Source organism: Mixophyes fleayi, chromosome 3 (genome assembly GCF_038048845.1).
Source record: "Mixophyes fleayi isolate aMixFle1 chromosome 3, aMixFle1.hap1, whole genome shotgun sequence".
NCBI classification, from domain to species: domain Eukaryota; kingdom Metazoa; phylum Chordata; class Amphibia; order Anura; family Limnodynastidae; genus Mixophyes; species Mixophyes fleayi.
In genome coordinates this window covers 262992728-263005027 of record NC_134404.1, presented here as the reverse complement: position 1 = coordinate 263005027, position 12300 = coordinate 262992728, and the positions used below count along the sequence as shown (strand labels likewise).

General features: G+C 39.5%; 1 protein-coding gene across 5 annotated transcripts in view; it reads right to left on the bottom strand.

The window, feature by feature from the left end:
• Positions 1-885: 885 nt before the first annotated feature.
• Positions 886-12300, bottom strand: part of LOC142144539 (histone H3-like centromeric protein A) — a 69537-nt gene continuing 58122 nt past the window's right edge. For all 5 annotated transcript variants that reach the window (XM_075203540.1, XM_075203539.1, XM_075203538.1 and 2 more), the window contains exons 2-6: positions 9692-9739; positions 7676-7795; positions 7150-7286; positions 6973-7050; positions 886-3326 (exon numbers count right to left, since the gene is read on the bottom strand). In XM_075203540.1, coding sequence (XP_075059641.1) covers positions 3192-3326; positions 6973-7050; positions 7150-7286; positions 7676-7766 — 441 coding nt within the window. In that variant the 5' untranslated portion in view covers positions 7767-7795; positions 9692-9739 and the 3' untranslated portion in view covers positions 886-3191. The remainder of the gene's footprint in view (positions 3327-6972; positions 7051-7149; positions 7287-7675; positions 7796-9691; positions 9740-12300) is intronic.

The window sequence follows — 12300 nt, the reverse complement described above, 5'->3', positions numbered from 1 at the left end:
ACCTTGCTATTGTAAAGAAGCAAAGTCTGGGTTTACTTTCTTCAAATGCTGTATTTGCTATTTGGTATATTTACTAAACTGCGGGTTTGAAAAAGTGGAGATGTTGCCTATAGCAACCATATTCTAGCTGTCATTTTGTTGCTATAGGCAACATCTCCACTTTACAAGCCTGTAGATTCACCAGTTTCTCTTGTTTATTTAAAGACCATGGGATAGATTTACTAAGCTTGTAAAGAAGGACAAGTGGAGGTGTTGCCCATAGCAACTAAGATTCTAGCTATCATTTTCTACAATCTACTAGATAAAGGATAACTAGAATCTGATTGGTTGCTATGGCAACACTTCCACTCTCTGTTTTAAGAAACTTTAGCAAATGTACCCCTATATGTGTGTTGTGTACTGTAGTTTAGGGAAGTGCCTAATATGTGTGCTTTTAAATTTTTTTTTTTTTTTTTAATTAGTGCACACTAAACTGGTCAGACTAATAATGGAATTATATGTTGTTTTACAGGCAATGCTTGTTTGTTTGAGCTGGAGCTGAAGAAGTGAAATAACCTAACACTTCCACTTGTGAGCGCCTGCAGTGGCATACTTTATATTCTTTGGGGTAAAAGTAGTGGTGTTGCCCATAGCAACCAGATACTAGGGACAATCCTATAGAATCTCAGTGATTCATACACTGCGTTTCATATCTGCTTTATTCCTCATTCTATTTTAATTCCTGCAGCCAGAGGTTATATGGCCTATAATATAACAAGGGGAGAGACCTCCACTGCACCTTCATCGAACATCCAGTCAGAGACATCCAATCCATTTACACAGGAACGGGGGAGCAATGTGGAGAGCTTTCTTTTCCCTCAAATAAAAACCCCAAAGTAAACAAAGAAATGCAAAACATAGTTTAATAACAGTAATATAAACATATAAAACAAGTTTTTATTCCTTTGGCAACTGGTAAATTTGTATCTCAATGCCCTAAGAAACATTACAAGTCACCTCAGTGCAAGGTGATGATAAAAGTCCAATATCCTTATATTTTGCCCTGCTGTGCAAGGGTACATTAAAAGGAAGAAACTTTCCAAAACTGTACACAAATCCGCAATAAAATCATAGCAAGCCAATCAGCTGTTAGCTTCTATCTGGCTAGTAGAGGTTAGACAATGGAAACAAGCACCTGATTGGTTGCTGTAGTTAGTAAACTTCTAAAGGAGTAAAACAAATACACCTATAGTTAAGCCCCAGTTGCGAGAACCCCTACTGACCCCATAACAACTTCAACAGACTTTAACATGGAAGTAGAGTTGACTTAATATTACTTTCATCACAGTGTTTATCCAAGTTATGTAGAAGCGCTTCAAAGCCGACTCGGAGGCGGGAGAATTAAATGGGGTATATTTACTAAACTGCGGGTTAGAAAAAGTAGAGTTGTTTCTTATAGCAACCAATCAGATTCTAGCGGTCATTTATTTAGTACACTCTACGAAATGACAGCTAGAATCTGATTGGTTGCTATAGGCAACATCTTTACTTTTTCAAACCCGCAGTTCAGTAAATATACTCCAATGTCTATATGTAGCTCTGTTCATCTATGTGTAACGGGGTTACTATGAGAAATGAGGAACCTCCTGCCCTAATGTAAAATACGGGTATTAGAAGTCACCAAGGAGCTCCCCAACCTGTATAAAAGCCACTCAGAGACGGAGGCCTTCCCACCAACTTCTAATATCCTTATATTATACTGTAGGGGATAAAGTGTGTAGTATAAAACAGGGGAACTTTCAGCGATCAAATCATGGACTGAGATTGCATGCATACAAATATATATATATATATATATATATATATTTTTTATTTACATTATATATATATATATATATATATATATATATATATATATATATATATATATATATTATATATACACACACACACGGAATGACAGGTTTACGTTAAATCAAGGTGTGCAACATGAAATGATTAGCTTAGTAATTGACATTTGTTGCGATTGCTCTTTGACTGTATATAGTTGTGTACTCCTAAATCAGGGAGATGTGTATGGACAGACCAGCAGAAAATCGAGATACTGAAGTACTCAGGCGAAATTAGTAAGATCGTGAGCTTATGTATTTACATTTAGATTTGATTGGAGCCTTGTATTGTTGTTATCCTTCTAGTCGATCTGTGACTGCCCAGATTATATGTGTCGTGCTGCATGTCTGTTCAGATTTCACAGCAGAAGTGCCACTCCAAATTGTACGGATAAGTGTGGTTGTGGGTTAATAAAAGGAGACAGATGGGCACATAGTGAAGTACTGTTTAAGATTTAAATATTGGAGGAAAAAAAGTGTGCTACATAGGTTCATTGTAGTTTGAGGCTTAATCTGTGGCAAGTACCGTATTGCTGTAGACTTTGCAGTTCAACAGTCAGTAGGTATCCTGCTAGACTGGACTATGTCTCTGATGCTAATTATTAGACATCACGTGTAAACTAGTACTCAACTTGTTTCACCTAATTAACCACATGTATAGGCATTACTCTGGTCCTTGGAACACCAGCAACACACGTGTATGACAATTAGCACTTAATTAGGAGGAAATTAAACCATTAAGGATGAGAGCTACTATAAAAGAATGCCATGATTCAGTAAACAATACTTCCTACGAGAAAGTCAGCACTAGGGACAAAACGCGTTGGGCCAAATTTGTTTATACGTTATACCCAATAACTAGCATCGGAGACATATTGAATACATTACTCAAATACTCAATTTAACTTAATTTGTTACAATTCATCTTGCTATCATTTTTCCTTTTTGGTAATATTGTTTACTTAATGTATCAGCATTGAGAGTATAATTTATTTAGCTTAAGAAGTTTTGCTATTCAACATCTCAATTTTCTACTTGTTCTACATATCTCCCTGATTTAGGATTGCACCATTTAGCAGTACACAAGTATATACAACAAATGCGAATGACTAAGCTACTCCTCTCACGTTGCACACCTTGATTTAACTATAAACCTCTCATTCTGTATATACACAACACCAGTCCGTGCCTTGATAGCTGAATGTTCCTCTATAATTACAAGTGAGACATTCTCTTGGCAAATTCAGTTTTGGCAGACTAGTGCTTTCCTTCAAAGCAATAAACACGCAAAATGTCAAGGGCATTGAGTTTATAGGCGGAGTTCTATCCCAGTCCATGCTGCATACCCCGAATTCGCCGTGCCAGTTGCATATCCTTATCCTTGACAGTCACCCTCTTGGCGTGGAGGCTGCACAGGCAAGAGTCTTCAAAGAGCAAGACAAGGAAGGCCTCAGCTGCCTGTGGAGGACACACACACAAGACAGTTCAAGCCCTGGAAAAGGTCATGAAAACATTATACTAATACATGACAAATACACACAATAAAAGGTTCTGTGTGCCTGGCAACGAAGCCTGGACAAAAAAAATGCCTCTAAACCTGCCTTGCTTACAGCCTTCTCTTAAACCTGGATCTCGGGAGCCTCCTTCCTTGAAAGAGAAGACCTCACTCTAAAGCGAGAGATCATTAGGCCAATCAATCCAATAAGAACTAGACACCAAAGAGACACCTAGGGCCTGATTCATTAAGGAAAGGAAAGCAAAAAAAATGAGTAACTTTTCACCTTGGCAAAACCATGTTGCGTTGCATGGGGGAGGTAAATTTAAAACGTGATGGCAGATTTATAGTTGAGGTAAGGCATGTCCTAGATCAACTTCAAATTTCAGTGTACAAATAAAGCTATCAAGTATTTGTGTCCTACATGAAAAAACAGGCAGTATTTATCTTATGTGCAAAATAATAAACTAATTTACAACCCCTTTGTAGAGGAGAAAACTTACTCATTTTTAGTCTTACTTTCCTTAATGAATCAGGAACACTGTGTATATTGTGTGTCACCTCTCTTTTCCAGATTATCTCTCATGAAAATTGGTTCAGCCAACAAAATGCTGCTTTCACTGTGTGTAGGTGATCGGTACACTTTATAAACAATACCAGCCTCAACCTTATCCTCTTGATAGTCCTAATACTCATTTTTAGACATAACTCTAACACTGATGTTAGTCAAAGCCCAAAATATAACCCAAGTTCTTTATCCCTACCCCTGGATGCTAGGCCATACAGCTCAAATCCAAGATCAAAGTCAATATCGTAGACTGTGCTGTGAATCTATCCTCAGCCTTGAAAGAGTAGACCTTGCCCCTTCTGAATTCTGAAAATGCATAAATCATCACACCCATAAAAATGATTGTACTACTGTAAACAAAACAAAAATCCAAAAACTCAAATACATTTGGTTGTTCTACTACAATGCTGATGCCTTGATATCACTAACATGTCCTATAGTGCTGTGTAGTAAATCTAAGGGGATATATTTACTAAACGGCGGGTTTGAAAAAGTGGAGATGTTGCCTATAGCAACCAATCAGATTCTAGCTGTAATTTTGTAGACTGTACTAAACAAGTGATAGCTAGAATCTGATTGGTTGCTATAGGCAAAATATCCACTTTTTCAAACCCGCAGTTTAGTAAATATAACCCTAAGTGTACTGCATCCACTCCACTATATAAGACAGGGGCAGGGAACCTGTGGCTCTCCAGGTGTTGTGAAACTACAAATCCCAGCATGCCTTGCCACCTCTCTGCTGGTTATCTACTGGCAAAGCATGCTGGGACTTGTAGTTTCACAACACCTGGAGAGCCACAGGTTCCCTACCCCTGATATAAGATCTAGTTTGCAATCTAAAAAAGAAAAAAAAAAAAAGATAAAATCAGCCCTATAACAATAACATCCTTTAATATCTTTGATAACTCAAAAACAACCCCAGTTCGAACCTACCAAATGTCCATTCTGCTAAATGACCTCCTAAGTCAAATAAATAATGATGCGAAAATAAATGATTTGCACAAATAATGCCGTTAACCGCCACTCTGTCCACATAGCTAGAATTTAAAGAGACTCATGAGTAAATAATGATCTCTTGCTATTAAACATAACTCATATGTCCACCCCACTCTTTTATAGACACAACCCCCCCCCCAACTGAGACAATGAGTCTCCTCTTTTTATCTCTCCTCTCCCCATTCCCTCATCTTTTCCCCCTGCAAACACATTTCCTTTACTGTTCTTGTAGAGCATTTGGAGTTTGCTGATAGTATATGTGGTACATGACTTCTAAAGAAATATAAAATGAGTAACATATAGCGCTTTGTTGTGACATTCTTGTTAAGAGAACCGCACTAGTTACAGGTATCAGCGTTTAGCAATTATAGCAGTTCGATTTTACAGTTTTTCAGCAACTTTTTAAATGTCCTTTTCGATATTAATCCAACGGGAACTTTCATATTAAATGGTTCACTACCGCTAATATTAGTATTGGACATTAATTTACACATTTAGTACTTTTCCTTATGGATTGAGAAGCTTTGTTGTGTTTATTTACTGGATGATTTAGATTAACACGAATAATAAATTATGGTGCATTGTGCAATACATTCATTCTGTAATCGCCATCAATACTCATTAGCAATGGCTGGGCACAAACTAATTATGTTTGGGTTAGGAGTAATAACTCATATCTACGCCCAACAAACTTCTGATACAAGAATTATTTTTCAAAATGAAATTTATATTTCTCTGTCTTGAACAGCATATAATGAGTTAAAGGGGTAGATTAATGAAAAATTCTACAAAGGAGAAGTGGAGGTGTTGCCTATAGCAACCACCAGATTCCATCTATCATGTATCAAGTACATTCTATAAAACAATCCCTAGAATCTGATTGGTTGCTATGGACAACACCCCAGTGTCTTTTTTTGGGGCATTTGTGCTTTTGTTAGTAGTTTCTAAAGATAAACACAGTTAAATACAAGGTCCGCAACAAAGCTTTGTACAAGCATTTCATCACGATTACATCTAGAATCTAGGGCGAAACAATTTTAAAGTACACCCAACCAGACAATGTTGGGCTGAACCAATTTTAATGAGAATCACTACAGGCCCATTGTGACTAAGGTGAAAATGCTGCGATGAAACGTTGTGATAAATAGTACAGCATGGAGATAACGCACACTCTGATATTCTGGTGACTGTATTTGTTGAGCTCTGTGTGACCACTACAAATCTTAGAATACAAGCCATATTTCAAAAATAAAAACAATGACGGAAAACACTCTTTTCTGACCCAACACTCAACCAAAACTCTTATCCATGCTCTCATCATCTTGACTACTGCAACCTTCTGCTATCTGGCATTCCTGACACCTATGTAACCACACTTCCATCCATCATAAATGCTGCTGCAAGACTAATCTTCCTCTCTCACCGCTTCAAATCTGCTGCACCACTCTGCAAATCCCTACACTGGCTCCCTGTGTCCTCCAGAATCCAATTCAAATTACTCACCCTTACCTACAAAGTCCTCAACACCACACCTTCAAACATCTCATTTTAAAATATTCTCCCTCCCTATCTACCCCTGACCTGCGCCTTGTCTTGTCTCTGGTAAGGACCCCTCACTCCCTCCTACAACACTTCTCTTGTGCTGCTCCCCTCCCCACTTATGGGATTCTCTATCATGCCCTCCCACAGCCTTCGAATCTTTAGTCGCACTCTGAAACACATCTCTTATTTTTTTTTTTAGAGTTTTCCTTATCCCTGATACTATTCACACTAATGCACCCTCACAACTATCCCAAACTTTACTCTGAGCCACACTCCCTCCTCTTGTCTCAGCTGTGCCCTCTTCCACTTAGAATGTAAGCTAACGAGCAGGGTCCTCCATACCCATTATCATATCTGTGTTTATTTTGTCTACCTTGTATGTCCTAGTTTTACGTATGTCCTGTTTTCCCTACTGTACGGCGCTGTGGAACTTTACAAATCTATAATAATCACTGTTAACAATGGATTGATGCCAGTGTTGTTCTCTCAATAAAGATCCTGACCTCCTGTAACGCCAGGATCGCTTTGCTTTGCCACGAGTACGGCACACCACGGGATATCTTCATGCAGATTTCTCTCACCTGAACCAAAAGAAGAACCAGAAATTATACAGAAAATCTGAAAAAAAAAAAAGAAACTCAAGAGTGAGAGAACTGGATGCAGAGAAGATGAGCTCTCACCAGCCTGGCGAATGGGGCCTTTTTGATGAGCAGGTCAGTCGACTTTTGGTACTTTCTTATTTCCATCAGTGCCCGAGTTCCCGGACGATAACGCCTTTTACGGCTTGAACTCGCTCTGTGGCTGGCATCTGAATTCCCTAGGTGTTAAAGAAAGCTTATCATCCACTTCTTTTTGGTTTCTGTAGCCCATTATGCCAATAATATTAAATACAATTCTATTGTGTAAGGCAATAAGCTCATCTTCCTGTTGACATCTTGCGGGAGAACAGGTCCCACCGACACAATCTTCAAGTTTTGTTTTTGCTTCACCATTCTACACTGTTTGTGTCAATTCGCATCTCTAAGAATAGAGATGGGACAATGACCATTCACCTCTGCAGTGGGGTCGGGGCAGGACCAGAAACGTCAAAGTCCTCGGGCAAACCCTGCTCCGTGGAATGTTTTTTAAATTTTGCTTTAGAGTCTCCCTCTTTTATAATGAAAGCTCGATCCCACATTTTTTAAACAAAGAGCAATTGATTCTTACTTGCAGGGGATGTGTTTGAGGCCACGGGGGGCACCTTCCGCGGATGAGTCGACTTCCTGCGGGATTTAATTGCTCCAGGGGGTTGAGTCATAATTTTAAGATATGAATAAAAGCAAAAACCTGCAGAAACAAATCCTTGTTTGACAGAACATACAATATAAAGCAGTTTCCAAAGTGTTCTAATTTGGCAGACACTTCAATTAAACACCTATAACGCCACTTAAAATTCTTCCAACCACATACAACTAAGGTGGATGGTTATCTAAATGATTATTTTCTTCAAGAACATGCTGTGTGACAAATTAATTTTTACCCACAGACTTTCAACCCTCCCCAAAACAGAATTGCAGGGGCCTATACCAGACCCCTTCACAGTAGGAAATCTCACAGACCCCTCTCTTCACAATCTGAAAAACCATTCCGCTGTGTGTTGTGGAGCCCACTGGACACAAGCAACGGGCTATCAGCCCCCATTAGAAACTGACATAGTACTAATTGCCCCCCCCCTCTGCCCCGTGGTTGATGTTTGGAGACAATCTGGTGCAGTTCCAGTAAGGGGGGGGGGGGGGGAAGTACTATAGACCCACGGGGTCTCTGGCAAGATGGTTGGGGGGGGATGACTGGTGAGCAACTATTTATGTGTGGCTGCAAATATCCTTCTTTTAGCAAGGCTGAGATCAAGAAAATATTCTTCAATTAGGTAGTATGAGCACTGCCCCATTTCAGTCAATGAGGACTGCTCAAAAGGTGCACAACAACCAATCAGCAATGAGATTTTATCCACGTAGAAGTTAGACAATAAATCTGATTGGCTGTTACAGATTTTAGTGCAGATTTGTACCATTGGGCAATGTTAATAAGAACGGAGGTTTGTCCGTGCAGTGAGGCCCATATATTTTACTGAAAGCTTATAGTAAATTAAGTAGGGTTTTTTGTTTTGTTTTTCCATTGGGAAGAGACCCAAGACATTTATTTTACCATTTGGCAAGTAATGAAATAAAAATTTTTGGTCACCACCATCTTCAGGTGCACCCTAACTTCTAGCATTTACCCCTCTGTTATTAAGTATTACACCTATTCTCTTGCACAAGGGCTGTCCTTGCGCATGTGGTATGTTACAATCTACAGTCTGGTGCTGCAGACAGTGCTCACAGAAGCCAATAAGTGGCCAACAAGGCATGTCATTCATAGTGAACTATAGATGCAATATGGAAATTCTATTGTCTTGTGCCCATCGCCCCTCAGTCTCCACTGTAAATGCGTGTCAGTCCATTTTCTATAAGGTTCAACGGATCCTATATTTACAGTGACGCTTGAGTTGCGTTCAGCAAGCGGTTCCTCATGCCTTAAATCTCTCGGAGTGCTGATTACCTCTGGCACTCCAACCGCCTTCCATGGCAGAAGAAAAAACGCGTCACAAGCAATTACCACTGTAGCACCAAACTGTAAAATACTCAACTGTAAGACTAGAGTGGACATATGGATTTTTTTTAAAAAGGTAGAATGTATTATTTCGACATTGCAGACTAAACATGACTTCATCAGGACCCCCGGAGACAATGGGGCTGAAGCAGAGGTAACTGGACCCCTCTAAAATGAGCTGCAGAAATTTTACATTTTTCTCTCACTCACATCAGTATCCATGGTCTAATAGAAGATATCTATATATTGATTTGAGGGCTCTGTTAAACACAGTTTTATACGCAAGGGATAGAAAAAGAACTCCAAGTAATTATTCACAGCTAGCCTGAGCGTTTTGAAAACCTGCAAACATGCTATTAATAAATGCAACTGATGCAAAACATAAAAGATATAAACAAAATGAAAAACATCCAATAGGAAAAGGCAGACATAAATACGCCAGCTGCCGCAGATTACCAGCATGCTGAATACATTAATAGAATAGATTGGATTTGTTGCAGCTACAATTAATCATGAATTTAATAACTTTGCGATGAGAGGGTTTCATCGTTCACTTCCAGAAATGAGCACGACTGACAAATGTATAATCCGTACCATAAAACACGTTGCTTCCTTAGTCACAGTTCTGCTGGTTACAGCGACCTACAAAACAAACCAACACAAGGGGCATGGGTTAGCACAGCAAGTCCAAATTTATTTGGTGGAGCCCAATAATTCATCAGACATCTTCCAAACTAACACATACAAAGCATATTCTGTCATCATCTTGTACATGCTGAAAACCAGGGAACTTTTTTACCTTTTACCCCCAAATATATTTAGATACACCGACGTTACCCCTGTGATTTGAAAGGAAGGAAATCATATTTTTAATTATTGGAATTCAAAATCTTATTGAATCTATTCAAAATTTCTTTGAAAGTTTCAACTTCAAAACTTCAGGTTTTGGAGAAATGATGTTGCTTCATTTTTGATATGAGAGCATCAATATTGGGGCATTTTGATGTCAGAGCAATTTGGATACAGTCTTCAGCGCCCAATCAATTTCTCTGCTTTGTTTTCAAATGCAATACGTGCTTCATTATTGCATCGAAGCTCAAAAAGTGCCTCTGTCAACCCTTGAGGCTCTTCTGGTACAACAGCAATTTCACATTTAAAGGGATCTACAATCCAACTGACAGCATGTGAATCGGCAGCATCACCCCCAGGAATTTCATTTTTACCCCATTTGGGGTCATTTACCTTTGTTCCCTGACCACTGCTTTAAACACTTGCACTAGAGACACATACAGCAGGTTCAGCAATTTTGAAATTACAAAAAATAAAATTTTACGTGCTCCTGCACCAGCAGCAAACAGAGTTCACAATTTATTTATTTTTAACAGATAACCCCGGGTAATTGTAATTAATATACGATAGTGGCAGCAAGCAGGAGCAATACTATTGGTAGAAAGAAACAAGATCATCACTCAAACAGCTCTGCCCCTGCGGGTGGGAATGAAGATATCTAATGGTCAGCCTAGTGCTAGGCAGTCATCTGGGGGTGTCCCTATCACGCAATGGCCACGCCCCTGTCCCGCTGCCTGGGACAGATATGTTGGGACGTATGTACCATTTTACAGCGTGGGGAAGTGAATGAGGGGGCACTCGCCACAGAGGATGTGAGTTTGATATTGGGACTTATGATGACAGTTTTCAGAAACACAGATTTTTTTTTCCCCTCCCAACTAATTAATGCCACTGTGGGTTATACTGTATTAATGATTTAGTTGCTGCACATTATGTCATTGTATACCATTTGTTTGTGTCACTACCCAGAGCAGTAACTAAGGCTGTGTGACAGGGTGCAACGCTGAAGAGGGGCGCAATTTAGGAATATTTTAGGTTCATTTGGGTAAAATTGAGGGCTAGGAGGGCAGCATTTGTCTTTCTCGCCCCAGGCGCTAGAATTCTAAGTTACGGCTCTGTCACTACCCCTTAATTCAATGTCCAATAATATATCAGCGCCTTAAAAATAAAAGATCATAGTAATAGGACATCAAAATGAATAGAGCTCACCGACGTTTGTTTTTCCCCACATCAATGGAGATTCAATTCATTGCAAAAGCCCTAGCAGAGAATGTGCTGATCTTTCATGAAATGGAATTAAACAAACGTAACTTAAAAAATAACTTTATTCCAGACAACATAACGTACACTTCATAAATACCCGGCTATAGACATTGAAAACAATGAATCCTACCTATCTGTGTATGTTCTCCCCATGTGGCTTTAGGCAAAACTGACTTTAGTGTGTTGTAAATTCCACTAGGGCATGGTGTGATGTGAATGATTGAACATTTAATTGAAGTGCTATATAATATGCCTATATAAATAATAGATGCATGTGATATAAAGTATAGCACTTGGCCCAATAGCTTCTGTACACAGCAAATGTCACAGTGACACCTGCAGGTCAGAAGTTGCACTGCATTCAAATTATATATATTTTATATACCGTATTTTTCGCTCCATAAGACGCACTTTTCCCCCCCAAAAAAGTGTGGGAAAAAGTGTGTGCGTCTTATGGAGCGAATACTGCTGGCAAGACGCTACCCTTGAAAAAGTCACGAATGGGACGAAACTCGTTGGGATACGCCCACTACACGTCATCTGTGACCCGACACGAACGCCGGGAATCCCCACTCTAACACTCAGCCTGCCGGTCAGCTGACCTGTACACGGACTGACGCAGGCACACCCCCGGAACTACCGCGCGGCTGGAAGAGACTGAGAGCAAACAGCAAGTATCACTATATCCACCTCGTTCCATATCTGATAATAGCGCTGATAACAGAACTACCTACTTGATTACTTATTATCCTCTAGTGTGATCTGGATAGATTTTTTCTACAGCAACACATTATAGCGGTTGGATTATTTGGTATAACAGGACACGGGTTCTGTGTGGACCATCACTTAAATATCATTAGACCACACTGGCAACGGACATCATTCTGGTCATTTTGCATTTTCAGCATCAGTTTGTACTATGTGGCTGGAGGTCACTGACAATTAGGAGTCTTAGCTGTTTTTCCACCGGCCTTACACTGTCCCATTGGGGCTATTTAACGAAGACTTTTTGTTTATACCACGATTTAACTAGGTGCGTCTTATGGAGCGAAAAATACGGTATGTGTGAAATGCTAAATTTAATGATATTT